Source organism: Palaemon carinicauda, unplaced genomic scaffold (assembly GCF_036898095.1).
Source record: "Palaemon carinicauda isolate YSFRI2023 unplaced genomic scaffold, ASM3689809v2 scaffold441, whole genome shotgun sequence".
NCBI lineage: Eukaryota > Metazoa > Arthropoda > Malacostraca > Decapoda > Palaemonidae > Palaemon > Palaemon carinicauda.
Window position 1 is genome coordinate 65,001 of NW_027171697.1, and position 24,598 is coordinate 89,598.

Sequence of the window (24,598 nt, forward strand, 5' to 3'; positions counted from 1 at the left end):
AACATAAATCCAGTTGGATCATATGCAATATGATTACAAAGTTTGAATTAAAATCGTACGCTAGTTTATGAGTAAAGTTCCTCACAAACAAACAAACCATAAATCCAGTTGGGTCACATCAATAAGATTATAAAATTTGACCAAAATCGGTACAGTAGTTTTTGTGCGAAGTTCCTCACAAACAAACAAACCATAAATCCAGTTGGGTCATATGCAATATGACTGGCAAGTTTGATCAAAATTGGTACACTAGTTTTTGTGTGAAGTTCCTCACAAACAAACAAACAAACACACAGGGGTGAATACATACCCTTATGGCGAAGGCAATAATACTTGCGTGACACACAAAGGGTCACAATGAGACCTATGACATCATAAGACATTGAGAGTCTCAGGCTAAGAAGGGAGGTGAATTTAGGGGCAAGTGAAAACTGCAAGACTAGAAATGTCTACAGTTCGCTTCAAGAGGCGCACTGACCGCATAGCAGCCCTTCCCCCTTTACAAAAACTTTACAATGCGTTTGTTCTGTCCTAGGCCCGTCCCCCCAGTCAGTAACCCCCCCCCCCCAACCCAACCCTCCCTTAAAAAGAAAAACAATAACAACGCCATACAATGAAAATGTGACTCGGCCCCCTACTGTGTGGTTGGTCACACACGCAAGTGACGCAATATCTCTCTCTCTCTCTCTCTCTCTCTCTCTCTCTCTCTCTCTCTCATTCTGAATAAAATATTCTAAATATTAAGACAACTCTCTCTCTCTCTCTCTCTCTCTCTCATCTCTCTCTCTCTCCTCTCTCTCTCTCTCTCATTCTGAATAAAATATTCTAAATATTAAGGCAACTCTCTCTCTCTCTCTCTCTCTCCTCTCATCTCTCTCTCTCTCTCTCTCTCTCTCTCTCTCTTTCTCTCTCTCTCTCTCTGAATAAAATATTCTCAATGTTAAGGCAATTCTCTCTCTCTCTCTCTCTCTCTCTCTCTCTCTCTCTCTCATTCTGAGTAAAATATGCTCAATCTTAAGACAATTCTCTCTCTCTCTCTCTCTCTCTCTCTCTCTCTCTCTCTCTCTCTCATTCTGAATAAAATATTCTAAATATTAAGGCAACTCTCTCTCTCTCTCCTCTTCTCTCTCTCTCTCTCTCTCTCTCTCTCTCTCTCTCTCTCTCCTCTCTCTCTCTCTCTCTCTCTCTCTCTCTCTCATTCTGAATAAAATATTCTAAATATTAAGGCAACTCTCTCTCTCTCTCTCTCTCTCTCTCTCTCTCTCTCTCTCTCTCTCTCTCTCTCTCTCTCTCTCATTCTGAATAAAATATTCTAAATATTAAGGCAACTCTCTCTCTCTCTCTCTCCTCTCTCTCTCTCTCTCTCTCTCTCTCTCTCTCTCTCTCTCTCATTCTGAATGAAATATTCTAAATATTAAGGCAACTCTCTCTCTCTCTCTCTCTCTCTCTCTCTCTCTCTCTCTCTCTCTCTCTCTCTCTCTCTCTCTCATTCTGAGTAAAATATGCTCAATCTTAAGACAATTCTCTCTCTCTCTCTCTCTCCTCTCTCTCTCTCTCTCTCTCTCTCTCTCTCTCTACAAGAAGATGGATTAAGCCACCTCATCTAAATATAATGGTGGGCGTACACGCCCATTTTAAATGAATCAATGGGCGCCGTGGGTGGTGGTGATTCTGATAGAGATAAAAAAATGCCTTTTTAATTACCACTATTGATAACATCCTAAAAAAGGGACAGGATCCTGCAGGATATTCGGTTGGTCAGGTTTTGACCTATGGAAAATAAAAAAAAAGAAAATAAACAAAAACTTGAATCATTTCCTCTGTTAACTTATCCCTAACAATCTCCATGATTAAACTATTGTTGATGATTATATTACTGCTTTATCTAGTTTTAAGATCTAAGTACCTATTATTATTATTATTATTATTATTATTATTATTATTATTATTATTATTACCACTTAATCTACAACCCTAGTTGAAAAAGCAGGATAAAATAGCCCAGAGAGGAAAGGAAATAAAGAAATAAACAAACAACAAGAGAAGCAATGGACAATTGAAATAAAATATTTTAAGAACAGTACCAACATTAAGATAAAATATTCTGAAAACAGTAACAACATTAAAATAGATCTTTCGTATTTATAAACTATAAAAAGACTTATGTTAGCCTCTTCAACATAGCAACATTCGCTGTAAGTTTTAAGTTCAGAAGTTCCACAGATTCAACTACGTAAAGAGCTTCCAGTAGGAAAAGTTCTATAACTTCTATTATATTTCATCAATGGAAGACCTTACCTCCTTTAAATAACACTAACGCAACACCTGCAACTTATAAAACCACATCTAACACAAAAAACCTACCAAAAAAACACCTGTTCTTCTCAAGTTTAAAATACGACACCTGCCTTCGCAAAAAAAATCGCAAATTACACCTGCAAGCAAACATTACAATGAAAATATAAACCACCTCTAGCACACGAAATCATCCCAAAAACAACACCTGTTCTTCTCAAGTTTAAAATACGACACCTGCCTTCGCAAAAAAATTCGCAAATTACACCTGCAGGCAAACGATGCAGAAATGGCAATCGCGCAATTCATACGAAAGCAAACACGTGTCAGAGTAAGACGTGCAGGAAGAAACATCTGCATAGATGGACCGATTTAGATTATCCTCTCTAGAAGGGCCTAGAAGGGGTCCACGGGCTCCTGCTAATTACTAACAGCTTGTAAGTGGAATACGGATGTGAGCCCATTTTTATTATCATTACTATGGATAGTGCCATAGCCTCTGCACCATGGTCTTCCACTGTCTTGGGTTAGAGTTCTCTTGCTTGAGGGTACACTTGGGCACACTATTCTATCTTATTTCTCTTCCTCTTATTTTGTTAAAGTTTTTATTGTTTATATAGGATATATTTATTTTAATCTTGTTGCTCTTCTTAAAATATTTTATTTTTCCTTGTTTCCTTTCCTCACTGGGCTATTTTTCCTGTCGGAGCCTCTTGGGCTTATAGCATCCTACTTTTCCAATTAAGGTTGTAGCTTAGCAAGTAATAATAATAATAATAATAATAATAATAATAATAATAATAAGTCACAACCCTAGTTGGAAAAGAATGATGTTATAAGGCCAAGGGATCCGACAGGGAAAAATACCTCAGTGAGGAAAGGAAATAAGGAAATAAATAAACTACAAGCATGTAAACCCATTTTTATTATTATTACTAGCTAAGCTACAACCCTAAGCTGGAAAAGAATGATGCTATAAGGCCAAGGGCTTCGACAGGGAAAAATACCCCAGTGAGGAAAGGAAATAAGGAAATAAATAAACAACAAACATATGAGAATTAAAGTATTAAAAAAAGAATATTTTAAGAACAGTAAAAACATTAAAACAAGATCTTTTATATATGAACTATAAAAAGGGGACTTGTGTCAGCCTGTTCAACATAAATTGAAAATTAAAGAATAATTAAAATAGAATATTTTAAGAAGAGTAATAACATTAAAACCAGATCTTCCATATCTAAACTATAAAAAAGGGACTTGTGTCAGCCTGTTCAACATATAGTTCAACTAGAAGGCCCTTCAACTAGAAGGCCCTTCAACTGGAAGGCCCTTCAACTAGAAGGCCCTTCAACTAGAAGGCTAGCTCGCGTGCCTGGGTTAAATTAGCCCAAAATACCAGGAGGGCCAAAAAATTGACTTTCATGCAACCCACGTGACACGAACTTCCTTGTTAAGCACACAGCAGATGCCCTAAAAATTATCGCCTTGATCAACAACGCCTTGCGATCGTGACAGACAAAACAAGGTTGTTGAAATTGGCGAAAAGTGGCAGTCAAAAGGAACCGCTTGTTTTTTTGGCAATGGGTGGCCAAAATTGTATGTTTGTCTTGTTAACCCTTTCACTGCCATTGGTACCAACATTTGAGAATGGGAAACTTAACCCTTTCACTGCCATTGGTAACTTAAGACAAAATTTGAAAAGGGGGAAACCATCTTTTAAAATTACTGCTATAGTAAGCAGCTCTTCTATGAGGACACTCCAAAATCAAACCATTGTTCTCTAGTCTTGGGTAGTGCCATAGCCTCTGTACCATGGTCTTCCACTGTCTTGGGTTAAGAGTTCTCTTGCTTGAGGCTACACTCGGGCACACTATTCTGTCTTATTTCTCTTCATATTGTTTTGTTAAAGTTTTTATAGTTTATGTAGGAAATATTTATTTTGGTGGTGTTGTTGTTCTTAAAATATTTTATCTTTCCTTCTTTCTTTTCCTCACTGGGCTACTTTTCCCTGTTGGAGCCCTTAGGCTTACAGCATCCTGCTTTTCCAACTAGGGTTGGAGTTTAGCTAGTAATAATAATAATCATAATAATAAAAGGGTTTGATGAGACCTTTTCAATGAATATCAACAAGCAAGGATGCTGTATGGCCTTGAAAGAGTCTGCTACACCAGAAGCTTTGTTGAGTTCACCCCTGGCAGTGAAAGGGTTAATTCTAGTTTTATTTTTATTTATCTTAAATGTTATTTGGATGTTTTCTTCCTGTACAGATTGTCACTCAAATAGAATGGTTTCATGGAAAAATTATTCTGGGTATTCAAACTTTCAAGGAATTGTTTTTATGTTGAACAGGCTGACATAAATCTCTGTATAGTTTATATATGAAAATCTATTTCAATGATGTTACTGCTCTTAAAATATTTTATATCAATTTTCCATTTATGAAAGATTTATTTTAATGATATTACTGCTCTTAAAATATTTCATATAAACTGTTCATTACTTCTCTTGTAGTTTATTTCTTTACTTACTTTCCTCACTGGGTTACTTTCCCCTGTTGGAGCCCTTTGAGCTTATAGCATCCTGCTTTTCCAACTAGGGTTGTAGCTTGGCTAGTAATAATAAAAATAATAATATCATTATGACATGCTATCAGTCCATTCATTTTCAATTCTTTCATTTCTTTTATCTCTCAGCACGACAAGTTGGAGTCCTTGAGCTTATAACATCCTGCTTTTTCAACTAGGGTTGTAGCTTGGCTAGTAATAATCAAAATAATATCATTGTGACATGCTATCAGTCCATTAATTTTCCATTCTTTCATTTCTTTCATCTCTCAGCACGACAAGTTAGTCCTTGAGCTTATAACATCCTGCTTTTTCAACTAGGGTTGTAGCTTGGCTAGTAATAATAAAAATAATAATATCATTGTTTCATCCTATCAGTCCATTCATTATCAATTCTTTCATTTCTTTTATCTCTCAGCACGACAAGTTGGAGTCCTTGAGCTTATAACATCCTGCTTTTTTCAACTAGGGTTGTAGCTTGGCTAGTAATAATAAAAATATTATCATTGTGACATGCTATCGGTCCATTCACTTTCCATTCTTACATTTCTTTCATCTCTCAGCACGACAAGTGACAGTACCTATTCTACCACATAATCATTTCATTACTCATCTCCTTCAGGATATAGACGCCCTTCTCTTTTCCTTCCAGGGTGACCATGAGGCTCATCATGGTAGTTCTTGTCCTGATGGTGGCGTGGACGACGATGGTGGCGGTGGTGCAGGCCGATGGCTCGTGCTCCAATCCCGAGCTGGCGCCAAACAAGAGGAACCATTGCAACGGTAGGTCCTTCGGAGGCACTCTATAATGATAGCCTGCGGCGTATGCCGTTTGGGGAAACTCTTGTAGATTTATGTAGATTTTCTGAGTGGGGATACCTTAACATGTACCGGCATCATCAGAAAAGCTGTATTAGTCAGGGCCACCTGTATTACGTTGGTTGGTTGTGAGCGACTAGACTAAAACTACTGCCATCAGCTATCCCCAGTGGCCAACGTGGTGATGAATAAGGCCAAACCCCAGACATGAATATGGACATTATGAGACCTTTGTGCTGCAGTGGACTAGAAACGGCTGCATTTGTTATTGTGGTTGCCTGAGATAATTTTTGGATATGTTTTGAGGTTAGAAGTTAAGAATTTCAAAGATTTAAGGTGGTCTGGAACTGTGATGAAAGTGGGAGAGAGACAGTTTGAGATTTTCACTATACAGATGGTTTGAACCTGTGATGAGAAAGGGATTAAAGCAATCATAGAATTTTAAGGGCGAACAGGTTTGAAAATGGGACGAGAAACGGGGAAGGGCAGTATAAATTCTCAAAGAACAGATTGGCCAGACCAGATAGCTAGTTATGGGCCAGCTATCTACTTCTTGTTGAAAAATTATTTACTGCATGTACACTATTTAATGCATACATTACCAATTACCTTCTTTCTTTTCTTCCAGCGCAAAAACTGCTGACGAAGGCCAAACAAGGAAAGTATGTCGCAATCTCGAAGATTTTAAAAATGCCCAACACAGCGTACCTCATCACGTTCACGGACTCTACAAGTAAGTAGTACGGCCCTTTCAACCGAGCTTTGGAATTCTTCTACCTTCCCCTTTCTCCAACTTATAACCTCCAATTTCCATGAATGGTTATGGGTTATGTCACCCTTACTCTGGCTTAACATGCGAGGGTTCGAATCCCAACAGAAGTAAGTTTTTCAGGTTTTCTTATCTGGATTCAATGGCTAAATAAGTAACAACTAAATAAAGCACTCTAAGAGTGCAGACCTCCATCACAGCAGCTTATTTTCTGAAACCAGCTTGTCTTTCCTAGAATCAATTCAGACCATAGGCGTATTTTTCAGTTGACATTTTAGTCGATCTTGACCTTGACTTTTGACCTAGGACTTTCAAAATTGAATCACCTCCACGTCTCAACATAACAACTAATCCCTGAAAATCTCACTACTCTTTGAGTAAAATTCTGGCCAGGAAGTTGTTCACAAACAAACCTACAAACGGTAATGCAGGGGGTAAAACATAACCTCCTCCCAACTTCATTGGCGGAGGTAAGAAAAAAGTATGGGCTCGAATCCCAGCGTGGTAAGTAATAGTTCTTTCATATTTTACCAATCGGATCCAATGCTAATGAAGCATAGAAAAAGATATGGTTAAGATGCAGAGATATTAAAAGAATTTTGATGCTTATTAATGCTTAATATAAACAAATAGTATCAAGTGAAAGTTAATAAAGGGTATTATTCATTAATATTGTTGTGGCCTGATTGGTAGCGTCTCCGTCTGGCAAACGCCAGACGGGGGTTCGAGTCCCGCTCAGACTCGTTAGTGCCATTAGTGTCTGCAACCTTACCATCCTTGTGAGCTAAGGTTGGGGGGTCTGGGGGAGCCTATAGGTCTAACTGTTGAGTCATCAGCAGCCACTGCTTGGCCCTCGCTGGTCCTAGCTTGGGTGGAGAGGAGGCTTGGGCGCTTATCATATAATATATGGTCAGTCTCTAGGGCATTGTCCTGATTGCTAGGACAATGTCATTCTCCCTTGCCGGGTGGAAAGGAGGCTTGGGCACTTATCGTATAATATATGGTCAGTCTCAAGGGCATTGTCCTGATTGCTAGGGCAATGTCACTCTCCCGTGCCGGGTGGAAAGGAGGCTTGGGCACTTATCGTATAATATATGGTCAGTCTCTAGGGCATTGCCCTGATTGCTAGGGCAATGTCACTGTCCCTTGCCTCTGCCATTCATGAGCCACCTTTAAAAAACCTTTAAAGGCCTTTATATGGAGCTTCATCTAACACAAGATTCAAAACATAGAATCACGAAACACTGAGGAACATTAAATATAATCCAAAGATAGAAACTATCTATAAATAGAGATGGATACCAGAGTCGGCTGTGAGCAAGAAAAGAGCATAAGGGTGATAATCTCACTCCATAGATGGTTTTTATGTCCTATAAGGCTTTCTTAATTCTAATAGTCATGCCTTCTCCATCATGAGGTTCAATACTACACAGTATTCTAGAAGTTTTATTCCAGCTGTGACCAAGTTGTAGAATGATCTTCCTAAACGGGTAGTTGAATCAGAAGAACTTCAAAAGTTTAAACCTGCAGCAAATGATTTTTTGTTGAACAGGCTGATATAAGTCTTTTTATAGTTTATATATGACATATCTGTTTTAATGTTGTTAATGTTCACAAAATATTTTATTTCAATTGTTCATTACTTCTCATATTGTTGATTTATTTCCTTATTTCTTTTTTTCCCTGTTGGAGCCCTTGGGCTCATAGCACCCTGCTTTTCTAACTAGGGTTGTAGCTTAGCAAGTAATAATAATAATTCTGCAATCCATTAACGAATGAACAATTAAAAAGAGAAGATAGAAATCCCACAGGCAGACTCTTACGCCACACAAGCAAATACGCAATTTGATTGATAACCAACATGCGTTGGAAGGGTTCTGATGTTCTAACCAATTAAAACAGAGCACAGGTGTTTACTATTACTCATTTGACATTACGAACAACAGTATGATGTCTGAGGTATATATATATATATATATATATATACATATGATAAATTTTGTACATTTAGACGTGTCTTTCATTTTTTGACAGGTACAAGTACAGAAGAATTGTCATTGACTTTTATCTATCTTCGTGGCTAAGTGCTATGTCACTGTCACTGTAATAACTAGACATTACTGAAACCAAGGAACTAGTCAAATTACAGGCCACATTAAATCCACATTTTGTACAATCGCATCCAAAAGTCTCCCGACACTCGTGGGTAATTACTTTCCTAGTGTGGTGCGTTTATTAAGCTCGCAGACTTGAGAGATTGCCACCAGTCGTTTGATTGCGCCTACCACGAAGACTATGATGATGAACCTACTAATAACCACAGAACATTCTCACATCACGTGTACCATATCACTATGATGCAATTGAGCCAATGACATGACAGAAACAGGCAAATCAAAACGGTTAATACGGCTGGAATGAATGTTTGCAATCAAGCTGGCTTCAGGCGGCTTCTTTCTATTAGTATAAACCCTATTACAAAATAGCATAATTTTCTTTTATGGTTAATACGGCTGGAATGAATGTTTGCAATCAAGCTGGCTCCAAGCGGCTTCTTTCTATTAGTAAAAACCCTATTACAAAATAGCCCAATTTTCTTTAATGTCAATGAAGTTGCTATTTAAGCAATAACAACTACTTGGTCCAACGATTTCTTGCAACGAAGTGGTTACCCGAAAGCTAAAGTAATTTTCAATTCAATTGAGACAAATTACTGAAGAGGACATGTTTTTTACCTACATTTTAAGACGTCCAAAGAGTGTAGAGGGATTGATAGTAAGAGGTTTGGTAGGGACTTCTGGATTTGAACCAGCCAACCAAAGGATAAACTTACATAATCATCTTGATACAATACTACTTACTGCCAACCAGTGGCTAAGTTTTGCATCATTAAAAGAATCTTTCTTGTTTACAACCAACCAAAGGTTAAACTATATATCAATAATTATTTATTTCTAACATCTTGTCAAAAGAAGTAGGAGATGATGAATGGAGAATATTGAATTAAAAGCTCAAGATAGGGAAGATTGGCAAAATCTAACCGAGGCCTTTTGCGTCAATAGGCGTAGGAGATTATGAACATCTTGTCAAAGGCTAAATTTTATGTTAACATGTTTTAGTTTACAATCAAACTCTGGATTTGAAACCATGATTTAACAAAGGATAAATTTTACTTTAACATACTTTACTTGTGAACCACTAAAAGTTAAATACATCACCATTTTTGCAATTAACAAGATGTTAAATTTCATATCATTAACATTATATCTTAACTCTATTTTCAGTGTGGAAGAAAGGCTACACCGCTCTGCTTTACTCCGCTGAGAGTAACTGCTTCAAGTGCTTCAAAATGCTGCTGGATGCTGGTTCGGTCATCAATCACAAGAGTGAAGCCCGTGAGTTGAGATGCTGTTGCGACGTCATCAGGGTTTTCTCGACATAATTTCATTTTACATCAAGTTCTTTAGACATTACAGTCTTTTATATTTAATATTGTTTCATGGAGCCATTTTACTTTTTGAGATGTCACCACTTGGTATGGAGTTTATGGTGTTTGAACCAAATGAGTGAAGCCCGTGAGTTGGGAGATACTGTTGTGACGTCATCAGGGTACTTGACATCACCATTTCTTTTAACATCAAGTTCTTTGGGACATCACAGTCTTTTATATTTAATATTGTTTCATGGAGCCATTTTACTCTTTGAGATGTCACCACTTGGTATGAAGGAATTTATGGAGTTGGAAACATATGAGTGAAGCCCGTGAGTTCAGAGATACTGTTGTGACGTCATCAGGGTACTTGACATCACCATTTCTTTTAACATCAAGTTCTTTGGGACATCACAGTCTTTTATATTTAATATTGTTTCATGGAGCCATTTTACTCTTTGAGATGTCACCACTTGGTATGAAGGAATTTATGGAGTTGGAAACATATGAGTGAAGCCCGTGAGTTCAGAGATACTGTTGTGACGTCATCAGGGTTCTTGACATCATAATTTCTTTTTACATCAAGTTCTTTAGGACATTACAGTTTTTTATATTTGATATAGTTTTATGGAGCCATTTTATTCTTCGAGATGTCACCATTTTGGTATGGAGGAATTTATGGTTTGAGCTAGTGGCCAAGCATAACTGGGCCATATGAAGGCAAACAGGTTTGGACAGCAAAATAGAAATTCAATTGGGAATGGGGAAAGTTAGAAACCAAAAAGTAGGCGAGCCATGTAGTGCCCAAGTATAACCAGGCAATATGAAGGTTAACCGGTTTTTACAGCTAGATAAAAGAATAGAATTGGGAAAGGAAAGGGAAGTTGGAGACTAAAAAGTGGGTGCAGCTAGGGCACAAGAACATTCTGGAATGAACTCCTTAGTAAAACCTACATCAGGTCATACATTGTCAACCTGCATTTTACTATTTTAAGACAGTGCATTTTCATTTGATTACTGGTTACACATGGAAGAAATAAAGCATAAGAAAACATATAAATGCATTCTTCTCTGATGTAACAGTTTATGATGGGAAATTGATCCCAGATAGTTCTATAACACAGGGTCAAAGGATTCAGCTAATTTGAACAGTAACTTCAACAAGTGGTTCCAACAAAAATTTTCAATGTAATAAAAACTCCCCCATCATCTATAACACGAAGATCCTTGCATCTCTACTTCCCATACGAAATTAACATCATCTTAACTGGTCTTTCTCTTTGCAGAAATAACGGCCCTGTACTTGTTCGCCGCAAATGGAAACGAGAAAGCCATAGACATTTTGTTGGAGAAAGGAGCAAATACCAACATCAGGACGAGGAAAGGTAATGTGTCTTTTAAAATGTTGTTCTATCTAGTTTTACCTTCGGTTGTGTTGAGGATCAGCCTAGATGCTGAGCTGTGCTTACCTTGTTTTCGCAAATTATTCTATGTGCTGTAGTTAAACAGATTCCATTCAATCTTGGTGTATAGGTTGATCGTCATGTATAGATATGTATGAATTAATATTACCTGTCTGTCTGATTGTATATCCATCTGTTTGATTTCCTGTCAGTTTAATCTGTCATCTCAACTCCTATACGCGTTAAGAGAAATTACCGTCAATTCTGTATACTACTGTATATAGTATATGTCTGTCACATCTACATTGTACTTCTTGAATTACCCGTCTACCTGTCTATCCATCTGTATGATTTCCTATAAGTGTTATCAACTCTGTACAATACTGTAGCCTATACGTCTGTCATATTTATATTGTATTTACTATACCTGTCCTCTCTCTCTCTCTCTCTCTCTCTCTCTCTCTCTCTCTCTCTTATATCCCCGAAGTATTTCGCTTCAATTTTCAGTAGCGAATATTCATCTTATCTTCCCCTAATCTGAAGTCCTCCTGTGGATTAAGGGTCTTCTTGTAACCCATTCCCAATCGAAGTAGATTCCCAAGGTGTTGTTCATATTATTATTATTATTAATATTATTATTATTATTACTATTATTACTTGCTAAGCTACAACCCTAGTTGGAAAAGCAGGATGCTATAAGCCCGAGAGCTCCAACAGGGAAAATAGCCCAGTGAGGAAAGAAAACAGGGAAAAATATAAAATAAAATGAAATAAAACATCAAGTAGAATTATGATAAAATAGGAAGCCAGGAAGGGAATAAGATTATTAATGTCTATTGAGGACGAAGAAACAATAAATTGAGTAATTATAAACAAGAGAATCCACTTCTGCAGTTTAGCTGGAGAGAGAGAGAGAGAGAGAGAGAGAGAGAGAGAGAGAGAGAGGGGGGGGGGGGAATTAAAGCAAATGAAGATAACATCAATTCAGAGAGAGAGAGAGAGATGGGGGAAATCAAAGCAAATGTAGATAACATAAATTGAGAGAGAGAGAGAGAGAGAGAGAGAGAGAGAGAGAGAGATGGGGAAATCAAAGCAAATGTAGATAACATAAATTGAGAGAGAGAGAGAGAGAGAGAGAGAGAGAGAGAGAGAAGGGAAAATTAAAGCAAATGAAGATAACATCAATTCAGAGAGAGAGAGAGATGGGGGAAATCAAAGCAAATGTAGATAACATAAATTGAGAGAGAGAGAGAGAGAGAGAGAGAGAGAGAGATGGGGAAATCAAACCAAATGTAGATAACATAAATTGAGAGAGAGAGAGAGAGAGAGAGAGAGAGAGAGAGAGAGAAGGGAAAATTAAAGCAAATGAAAATAACATCAATTCAGAGAGAGAGAGAGAGAGAGAGAGAGAGAGAGAGAATTTCATAGAGCCAAATTAAGCTTAATTTACCCAAATTGAGTAAAAAAGAAATTATATAATTTACTGAAAACATTTCGAGCTATAAACACAGACTTCATAAGTCATTAGTAACCCGTTGCCCATTTGGGAGGGTTTAGACTTTCTGCTGCATCTTTATGGTCTTATAATAACCCATTGGAAAGGGGATGGCTTCAGACGTTTGAAAGAACTGCTGTCGCTGCCACATTCATTCTTGCACTTGTGGGGAGGGATCATTATTAGCACGTCTATATCATTCACTAAATATTGATCATTATTACTATTATCTGATAATGTCATCTTGAATTATGAGAGGAGAGAGAGAGAGAGAGAGAGAGAGAGAGAGAGAGAGAGAAGGGAAAATTAAGGCAAATGAAGGTAACATCAATTTAGAGAGAGAGAGAGAGAGAGAGAGAGAGAGAGAGAGATGAAATTATCAACCCAGAGAAACCATTTCCTCCCAGAACAACAAAACGCTTATAATTAAATAAACAACACCACCACGAACAACAACAAAACAACAACCTAACAGGGCTCAGAACAGCACAACGTCAATTCGTATATACAGATTGACATCCAGATAAACGTCTTAAATGAATACGGTTCGCGTTTCAAGATGCAATCAATCAACTGATAGCGAGTGTCACACGAGAAGACACATCACGGGCCTCGTTGGAACCCACGCCCTCTGCTCTCAATGTCCTGAAGATGTTTGTTGCAAGATTGTGAGTTTAAAGGTTTAAAGGCCACTCATGAATGGCAGAGGCAAGGGACAATGACATTACCCTAGCAAGCAGGACAATGCCCTAGAGACTGACGATCACAGGCCTCGTTGGAACCCACACCTTCTGCTATGTCCTGAAGAAGTTTGTTTTAAAATCCTGAGTTTAAAGGTTTTAAGGTTTGAAGGTCGCTCATGAATGGCAGAAGCAAGGGACAGTTACATTGCCCTATCAAGCAGAACAATGCCCTAGAGACTGACGATCACGGGCCTCGTTGGAACTCACATCCTCTGCTCTCCATGTCTTGAAGAAGTTTGTTGCAAGATCGTGAGTTGAAAGGTTTAAAGGTCGCTCATGAATGACAGAGGCAAGGGACAGTGACATTGCCCTAGCAATCAGGACAATGCCCTAGAGACTGGCGATCACGGGCCTCGTTGGAACCCACATCCTCTGCTCTATATGTCCTGAAGAAGCTTGTTTCAAAATCCTGAGCTTAAAGGTTTAAATGTCTCGCTCATGAATGGCAGAGGCAAGGGACAGTGATATTGCCCTATCAAGCAGGACAATGCCCTAGAGACTGACTATATATGTGATCAGCGCCCAAGCCTCCTCTCTACCCAAGCTAGGTCCAGGGAGGACCAGGCAGTGGCTGCTGATGATTCAACAGATAAACCTACAGGCTCCCCAAACCCCACCCCCCCAACCTTAGCTCACAAGGATGGTAAGGTTACAGACATAATGGCACTAACGAGTCTGAGTGGGACTCGAATTCACGTTAACAACAAACCTGAAACATCTGTAATGAAATATGTCACATCTGGGTACGTTAACAAATAGTCTCACATAACACCTGCGTCCTTCATCCATACAGGAAGAATACAGGAATGCTGAAGGTTAAGGGTAATTAACACACCTGGGTGTACAGTGTACAGAGCACAGTACTGTATCTGTAATTCTACAGGAATGCTTGCGTATGGGGGGGGGGGAGCTTAAATAGCTAGTAATCAGTGAGAGACATTACTTCTTTATACTAATGAAACATTACTAACAGCTGTTTCATTATTATTATTATTATTATTATTATTTGTTAAGCTACAACCCTAGTTGGAAAAGCAAGATGCTATAAGCCCAAGGGCTCCAACAGAGAAAAATAGCCCAGTAAGGAAAGGAAACAAGGAAATGAATAAACATCAGCATAGTTAATGAACAGTTGAAATAAAATATTTCAAGAACAATAACATTAAAATAAATACTTCCTATATAAACTATAAAAACTGCAGAAAAAAACAAGAGGAAGAGAAATAAGATAGAAAAGTATGCCTAAGTATACCCACAAGCAAGAGAACTCTAACCCAAGACAGTGGAAGACCATGGTAGAGAGGCTATGACACTACCCAAGACTAGGGAACAATGATTTGATTTTGGAGTGTCCTTCTACTAGAAGAGCTGCTTACCATACTTAAAGTCTCTTCTACCCTTACCAAGAGGAAAGTAGCCACTGAACAAATATTGCGGTAGTTAACCCCTTGAGCAAAGAAGAATTGTTTGGTAACCTCAGTGTTATCAGATGTATGAGGACAGAGGAGTATATGTAAAGAATAGGCCAGACTATACAGAGTATGTGTAGGCAAAGAAAAAATGATCCGTAACCAGAGAAACGTATAATGTAGTACTACTCGGCTCAGTCACGGGACCCAATAAGTCTCTAGCGGTAGTATCTCAATGGGTGGCTGGTGCATACTAGTCAGAGCCACCCATACTAGGTTGGTTTGCTGTGAGCGACCAGACAAAAATCTCCCACAATCACCAATCCGACCTGGCCAGCGTGGTGATGAAAATGGCCAAACTCCAAACATGAATAAAGACATGTCTGAGGCCTTTGTCCTACAGATATATATATATATATATATATATATACATCATATACATATATACATACATACATATACATATACATACATACATACATATATATATATATATATATATATATATATATATATATATATATATATATATACATATATATGTGTATATATATATATCATATATATATAATATATATATATATATATATATATATATATATATATATATATATATATATGTGTGTGTGTGTGTGTGTGTGTGTACGAGCAACAATAACACAACAACAAAAACAACAATGCCTTTAAATCTCTTAAGCAATCTAAGCACTGAGCTTAAGCATCCTTCTAAGAAATGAAATTACGCACTAATCAACAATATTAACACCTACGGCCATGACACATCTGAGTATTTCCTCATAATCAAACGACTTATTTCCTAAACTACAGGATGCAATATAAGCGTCTGGGTGGGTAGGTCCTAGATAATAATGACAACAAAAACAACAAAGAAAGAAAGAAATAACAACAACAACAACAACAAAGAAAGAAAGAAATAACAACAACAACAAAGAAAGAAATAACTTGCTTGAGGGTACACTCGGGTACAATATTCTATCTAATTTCTCTTCTTGTTTTGTTAAAGTTTTTATAGTTTATATATATTTACTACAACAACAACAACAACAACAACAAAGAAAGAAATAACTTGCTTGAGGGTACACTCGGGTACAATATTCTATCTAATTTCTCTTCTTCTTGTTTTGTGAAAGTTTTTATAGTTTATATATATTTATTTTAATGGTGTTACTGTTCTATAAATATTTTATTTTCCCTTGTTTTCCTTTCCTTACTGGCCTATTTTCCCTGTTGGGAGCCCCCTGGGCTTATAGCACCCAGCTTTCCCAACTAGGGTTGTAGCTTAGTCAATAATAATAATAATAATAATAATAATAAAAATAATAATAATAATAACTCGAAGACAGATTTTGTTGTGGCAATCACGGGAAACAGTTCCTGCTCGCTCGCCACACGAACCCACAGTTCGGAATCAGTTCGGAGAAGACCTCTTATAGGCTCTTAAGGTATATGACACCGTGACTCATTCGCCGTAAGATTTACTTCGTTTAATCTAGCCTTCCATCCATTGCTATTCACAATAGAGCAACAAATGAATAGACCTCATCAATTAGCAACTCTAGCGCAAGAGTCGTTATTAACAGACACGTGACAATTAGTCGTGTTCATTAAGAAAAGAACTTTTGCACACGGAGTGGAAATACTTAGAGAGAGAGAGAGAGGAGAGAGAGAGAGAGAGAGAGAGAGAGAGAGAGAGAGAGAGAGAGAGAGAGAGAGAGAGAGGGGGGTTTAAAATACGATATAAAATTATTAACATGATTATACTACTTTTCTAGAGTGATAAACATAATAAAACTAATAAAACAATAATAATGAAAACAATATTAATAATCATAATAAAATATCACGATAATATAAAGAAAAATAACCTCAAAACGAGGAAAGGTAGAAACAGGTCATCTACGATCTAAACTCCGTAGGTAGAACATAGCACCAAAACACGCGCCAAACGGAGAAATCTTTCGCGCGCAAACACGCACTAACACCACCTGTCACCTGTCCTTTTAAATGCTGCTCCCTCGCACCGCACCCCAATTTCACATTCTTGACTTAATTACTCATCTGATCAGAGGGAGGAGAGGGGGGAGGGGGTAAAAAGAGGAGAGGGGGGAGGGGGTAAAGGGAGGAGAGGGGGAGGGGGTAAAGGGAGGAGAGAGAGGGGAATGGGAGCTTAGGCTGGATTTAGTTGAAAAGATATTTCGTCATTTATAATTCGTTGTCTGCTCGTGATTTTAGTTTAATTATTGCTATAGTTGTTTTGTAGGACATTGGTGGGACATATCCTCTGTACCAATGTCTTCCAATGTCCTGGGTTAGAGTTCTCTTGCTTGAGGGCACACTCGGGTACACTATTCTATATTCTCTTCCTCTTGGTTTTCTAGGTTTTTATAGATTATATAGATATTTTAATGTTACTGTTCTTAAAATATTAAATTTTTATAGTTTTCATAAAGGAGATATTTATCTGTTACTGTTCTTTAAATATTTTATTTTTCCTAGTTTCCTTTCCTCACTGGGCTATTTTTCCTTGTTGGGGCCCCTGGGCTTAGAGCATCCTGCTTTTCCTACAGGGGCTGTAGTTAATAGTTTATATAGGAGATAATATTCTAATGTTACTGTTCTTAAAATATTTTATTTTTCCTCGTTTCCTTTCCTCACTGGGCTATTTTCCCTTGTTGGAGCCCTTGGGATTATAGCATCTTGCTTTTCCAACAAGGGTCGTAGTTAATAGTTTATATAGAAGATAATATTTTAATGTTACTGTTCTTAAAATATTTTATTTTTCCTCGTTTCCTTTCCTCACTGGGCTATTTTCCCTTGTTGGAGCCCTTGGGATTATAGCAAGTTGCTTTTCCAACTAGGGTTGTAGCTTAGAAAGTAATAATAATAATAATAATAATAAAACTAATAATAATAATAAAAATAATAATAATAATGATAATAATAATAATAATATGATTACCAGACGCAATGCCCTTTTTTTTTTAAAGCAGTCGAAATCCTTCATTATAGAGTCAAGTGACGATGTATATATTTCGAGCGCCGAAATATTACTCCACGAGTCTAATTGATATCAATTTACCTTAATAGAGACTGAGGACTTATTGAGACTCATTACTTTAATAGACTGTGGGTTCTTGGAAGGCTAATATACACGCATGCGCGGTTAATGTGATATTATATCTCCCCCCCCCCTTAATTACTCGTGTCTTGTTTTTGAGGCCGATGGGGCTGGCAACTTTATTTGATTTGATTTATTAGATTAAGTTTGGTCAGTTGTTGGATGGGTGACCACTTGTGTGTGGCAGACTCGAATGGGGGTAGTGCAGGTATTTTGGCTGGTTGAAAAGCAAGGGAAGGACGAGAAGACGGTGGATTGACGAGCTAAGAAAGTTTGCGGTTATTGACTGGCATAAATAGACCTTCCTAAATTGAATCATTTCCAGCTTTTGATATAATGGTTAATCCCTGCAAGTTTCATTACTCTACGATTAAAATTGTGACCAGGAAGCTGTTCACAAACAAACAAACACACAAACGGGGGTAAAACATAACCTCCTTCCAACTAGGATGGCGGAGATAATAATATTGAAGGAATATACAGTGTGCCTTCCCTGGTACACTGTAAATGACTCCTCTTCAGATTAATCTTGCTTAAATATTTCACCTTGACCATCAGTTACCATTTGACCCCCATAACTCCGAACTTCTAAATTTCTTATAAAACTGCAAATGCAGCCTAGTGAAGCTCTTTCCCTAATACATCACAACAGGCTAATGACAGATGTCTATACTGTGTACATACTTAAAAGGAGAGCTCCAGTTTGAAACCTTCGCTATACAGCATATCGAAGCTAGAGGGGCACTCGCTAGAGGGGCACTCAGTAGAGAGCGTGCCTTCGCCATGCCAAGCTGTCTTTTGTTCTTACCTTCACTATATACATGTACTTCGATGTATTTGGTTTTCTAAATCTTACTGATTCATCCTTGGCTCATAGCCCACATGTCCAATAAGTTTCACTGAAATTGGTTCAGTAGTTTTTGTATATTGTTCACAAATTAAATATTTGCTATTTACTTAACATTGCGATTGTTTTTAAAGTACTGCTGCATACTTATAATTTGCTGTACTTTATCCAAAATGTTACGGATTCATCCTTGGGTCATACCCAACATGACTACAGAGTTTGGTCAAAATCGGTACAATAGTTTTTGTGTAAAGTTGATCACAAACAAACAAACAAATAAATAAATAAATTAACAAACAGACGACACAGACAGGGGTGAATTCATACCCATCGCATGGCGAAAGTAATAAGGTCTAGTCACCACGAATAAAGTGATCACTGTGGCTATGGAAAATGCATGTTTCATATATAATCAGTACATTTTATAAACTTATATCAATGGAAAACTAACAGCTCTTTGTGTACCCCCTAGGCTACACCCCGCTGCTCATAGCAGTCTGGAATAGATACAAGAGCATCGTGAAGAAGCTGCTGACTCACAAGGCAAATCCTAACGTCTTCACGCCCGGAACAAGTAAGTAAATTGCTAGGAAGTAACGTCTTCACGCCCAGAACAAGTGAGTCAATTGCTAGGAAATAACGTCTTCGCGCCCGGAACAAGTAAGTCAATTGCTAGGAAATAACGTCTTCCGGAACAAGTAAGTCAATTGCTAGGAAATAACGTCTTCCGGAACAAGTAAGTCAATTGCTAGGAAATAACGTCTTCCGGAACAAGTAAGTCAATTGCTAGGAAATAACGTCTTCGCGCCCGGAACAAGTAAGTCAATTGCTAGGAAATAACGTCTTCCGGAACAAGTGAGTAAGTTGCTAGGAAATGTCTTCACACCCGGAACAAGTAAGTAAATTGCTTTGAAATAATGTCTTCACGCCCAGAACAAGTAAGTAAATTGCTAGGAAATAACGTCTTCCGGAACAAGTGAGTCAATTGCTTGGAAATAACGTCTTCACACCCACAACAAGTAAGTAAATTGCTAGGAAATAACGTCTTCCCGCCCGGAACAAGTAAGTCAATTGCTAGGAAATAATGTCTTCCCGCCCCGGAACAAGTAAGTCAATTGCTTGGAAATAACGTCTTCACACCCAGAACAATTAAGTCAATTGCTAGGAAATAACGTCTTCCAGAATAAGTAAGTCAATTGCTAGGAAATAACGTCTTCCAGAATAAGTAAGTCAATTGCTAGGAAATAACGTCTTCCAGAATAAGTAAGTCAATTGCTAGGAAATAACGTCTTCCAGAATAAGTAAGTCAATTGCTAGGAAATAACGTCTTTACGCCCCGAACAAGCAAGTCCGTTTTGCTAAAATAAATTACATTTTTATCTGTGCCCATGTTGAGACTAACTGCAACTTGTATCAGACTGCTAAGGTATGTTGCAAGTTTCTCAAGGGATAAGGTTGCGAGGCTTATGGGCATAACTGCTAAAGATAGTCCCGAGAGGTTTTACACCGTAGGTGATAACCCAGTCAAGTACTGACCAGAAGAACATTGTTAAAAACAAGTTATATATTATGACCTGGCATCCATTAGGTAAGTTTAAGTGGTTTTATCAGTATTTAATAAAATTAAGACTTTTATCTTTACAATTATGTATAGCCTCCTCTAAGAGCAAGATCCCCTATTTGTAATACGTATTGAGTGGCTCCAAACTCCAAGTAAACAGGCGTAAATATGACCTTTGCTAGTATGACGCCAGGATATAGTGCAAATTAATCAATTGACACCAGGGAACGACTCACTGGCTGACTTTGGAGATTATATACTAGTGGAATTCAGTTGGCACACACAATACCCTTTGCCTTGTGAAGTATTTCAAGGGCTAAAGACTTCGATATTTTATATTTTACTGATTTTCACTTAAAACCTTCTTTGATATTCTTAATAATTTACTATATCTAAACACTGATTTTCACTTAAACCTTTAGATAATTCCTGATAATTTACTATATCTAAACACTGATTTTCACTTAAAACCTTCTTTAGATAATTCCTAATAATTTACTAAATCTAAACACTGATTTCCACTTCAAACCTTCTTTAGATAATTCACAATAATTTACTATTTCTAAACACTGATTTTCACTTAAACCTTTAGATAATTCCTAATAATTTACTGTATCTAAACACTGATTTCCACTTCAAACCTTCTTTAGATAATTCATAATAATTTACTATATCTAAACACTGATTTCCACTTCAAACCTTCTTTAGATAATTCATAATAATTTACTATATCTAAACACTGATTTCCACTTCAAACCTTCTTTAGATAATTCATAATAATTTACTATATCTAAACACTGATTTCCACTTCAAACCTTCTTTAGATAATTCATAATAATTTACTATATCTAAACACTGATTTCCACTTCAAACCTTCTTTAGATAATTCACAATAATTTACTATTTCTAAACACTGATTTTCACTTAAACCTTTAGATAATTCCTAATAATTTACTGTATCTAAACACTGATTTCCACTTCAAACCTTCTTTAGATAATTCATAATAATTTACTATATCTAAACACTGATTTCCACTTCAAACCTTCTTTAGATAATTCATAATAATTTACTATATCTAAACACTGATTTCCACTTCAAACCTTCTTTAGATAATTCATAATAATTTACTATATCTAAACACTGATTTCCACTTCAAATCTTCTTTAGATAATTCATAATAATTTACTAAATCTAAACACTGATTTTCACTTAAAGCTTTAGATAATTCCTGATAATTTACTATATCTAAACACCAATTTTCACTTAAAACCTTCTTTTGAAAATTCTCAATAATTTACTATATCTAAACACCAATTTTCACTTAAAACCTTCTTTAGAAAATTCTCAATAATTTATTATATCTAAACACCAATTTTCACTTAAAACCTTCTTTAGAAAATTCTCAATAATTTACTATATCTAAACACTGATTTTCACTTAAACCTTTAGATAATTCCTAATAATTTACTATATCTAAACACTGATTTTCACTAAAAACCTTCTTTAGATAATTCCTAATAATTTACTATATCTAAACACTGATTTTTACTTAAAACCTTCTTTATATAATTCTCAATAATTTACTATATTCAAACATTCCACAAAAACCTTCACAATCTCCCTTTCAACTAGTCATCAACTATCTCTTCTTCATCATTAAATCAATCAAACTCGAGATTTAATTAAATAAAAAAAAACACCAAACCCTAAAAGTAACTACTTTTTATGCTGTTTAACATACCCAACATTTTCCAAATTCAAAACAGAATAATCTATAAATGGATTTTGAGCAATGCGAAAAATCTATTTTTGGGTGATATGGCCATGTGGTCATGATGGAAGGTTACTTTAGGCAGCTTTCTAAGGGATAGTAGCCAAATATCTCTTAGAAAGCTGCCTAAAGGAACTTGCCATCAGGACAATATGGCTGAGCCCAAAAATACTGCTTATACTATATCCAAAGACATTCTTAGAATATAGATTAGAATAATCACTATATATCTATTAAAAAAAAATTCTTTTCAATCAACACAGAGTAATTATTACTATCATTAATCTTCTTTCCCAATGTTATCCCTACCATAAGGGGTCGGTTGCCTGATACGCCCTCTCCAATACCTTCTTTCAAACCTCTTCTCTCCATATCATCCTTCACCTTATCTCGCCATCTAATTCTGAGCTTAAGTCTTGATCTTCTGACCCCTAACAGGTTCCTCCCACTATTATAACCACAGCTAACCCCAAAAAGACTTTCTGTAGACAGATTAACCGCTATCATAAGCACAGCTAACCCCAAAAAAAGCCTCTCCTTGAAACAGACATGAGTCACTACTGCCACAACAGCTAGTCGCATAATTCACATCTTTAAACAAAGAATACTCACTATTGCCATCACAGCTAGTTTCACAGCAGCCTCTCAATTCAATAAGAAATAATCATTACTCTCACCAGTTAACCAAATGGAAGTATTCCCTTTAAACAGGATAATTCATCATCTCCTCCTATGCCTATTGACGCAAAGGGCCTCGGTTAGATTTCACCAGTCGTCTCTATCTTGAGCTTTTAAATCAATACTTCTCCATTCATCTTCTAATTACTATTGGAATTTCTTATCACTAACGGTATTTTTTTTCCCATCCAACAGGATATTCACCGCTATACCTGGCTTCGAAATATGGAGATCTGGACGTTGTCAAGTGGCTGCTAGATTATAAGGCTAATTTCAACGTCCAAACGTCTTGGGGTGAGGAATCCCATATTCAAATTATTGATGTTATTATCATTATTGAAAACATAGAGATCAAAAAGTACTTTACACTATCATTATTATTATTCATGTTTCTTAAATGGAACAAACACTGGAAAAAATCTTTTAACAAAATCCTAGCCAGAATAATAAAAAATTTTGTATGAAATGGTTAACATTCGCAGTGTGCCATATACAGCATGCTGTAGGTGGTTCTTTGCATGATTTACTACATTGCTTTATAGGTCCACTACTCTATAAAACTAACTGATATACCATGACGTTAGAAATCATAGTAATAAAGAAAGGGTCGATATGTCAAGTCCATACCTTAGAGACAGATATTTCATACCTTACCAATGTTGAGACCAAGACCCTTTCATTCTGACATATACAGTATGCAATGGTGAGGAGACTGGTTCAAGGCTGGACTATGACAAGCCTATATTTGAAGTTCCTTAACCATACAATACAGGTATTAATGTTTAAACAGAAAAAAATACATAGATACAAATTTCTGCTCAATATAGCAGGTCTACGGCTAACTTCTAGAGTACAACACTTTTTGTAATTCTACTTTGTATTTTTACCAACCCTTGTGCTACATAAGAAATTCACTTGCTCATATCAGCCCTTGGATGAGTACATTGATTAGCATAAACCCAAAGTGAAAATTAATGTCCCCCTTCTGCCAAAATGCAATTTTACTTCTCTCTTAATCAGGCGTGACACCTACCCACGTTGCCACCTGCTGGGGCCACAAGGAAGTAGTGCTTATGCTGCTGGAGGCCGGAGCCAACCCAAACATAAAGGAAAAAGATGGTAAGTGTAAAGTCTATATTTCTGAGATGAGTTAGCCTTAGATTTATACATAATGACGCGACAGGGAAAGCTAAACTTTCGTCAGTGTCGTCTCGAAGAATATCGTCACAAGTCAGTCTGGAAAGAATATACCTGCCAGTTATAGGCTGGTCTGACTTCTTGACTGGACTGTAGGTTGCCTGGACACCATAATGAAATCAATTGTTGAGGACATGATCATATGATTGAAAACATATCTGCTCCTAATTAAGACGACGAATTATTAAATTTGTTTTCCTCTCTTTCTAAGGCTACACCGTTTTACACAAGGCTGCTTACTACGGCTATGAAGATATCCTTCTGGAACTGATCAAAGCTGGGGCTGACGTCAATGCTCGGGATAATTCTGGTAAGCGAAAATTGGCGAATCATAACAGGTGAACTAGAACCTCTGTGACAAAGTGCCATTTCTAACGTTTTATGTGGGCGTACTAGTTTAGTTTTGTAGTAACTGGGGCTAATGTACTGAATAATCTCCTGTGGTATCATTAGAGACCAGCTGTGTACTACGAACTC

General features: G+C 36.9%; 1 protein-coding gene across 1 annotated transcript in view; it reads left to right on the forward strand.

Moving 5' to 3' along the window:
* LOC137636913 (kinase D-interacting substrate of 220 kDa-like) overlaps positions 1-24,598 on the forward strand; it is a 71,797-nt gene that overhangs the window by 28,629 nt on the left and 18,570 nt on the right. Inside the window, exons 2-9 of the mRNA XM_068369260.1 lie at positions 5,512-5,642; positions 6,307-6,411; positions 9,732-9,842; positions 11,164-11,262; positions 19,386-19,487; positions 23,120-23,218; positions 23,945-24,043; positions 24,333-24,431. Of these exons, the coding sequence (XP_068225361.1) occupies positions 5,519-5,642; positions 6,307-6,411; positions 9,732-9,842; positions 11,164-11,262; positions 19,386-19,487; positions 23,120-23,218; positions 23,945-24,043; positions 24,333-24,431 (838 nt within the window). The 5' untranslated portion in view covers positions 5,512-5,518. The remainder of the gene's footprint in view (positions 1-5,511; positions 5,643-6,306; positions 6,412-9,731; positions 9,843-11,163; positions 11,263-19,385; positions 19,488-23,119; positions 23,219-23,944; positions 24,044-24,332; positions 24,432-24,598) is intronic.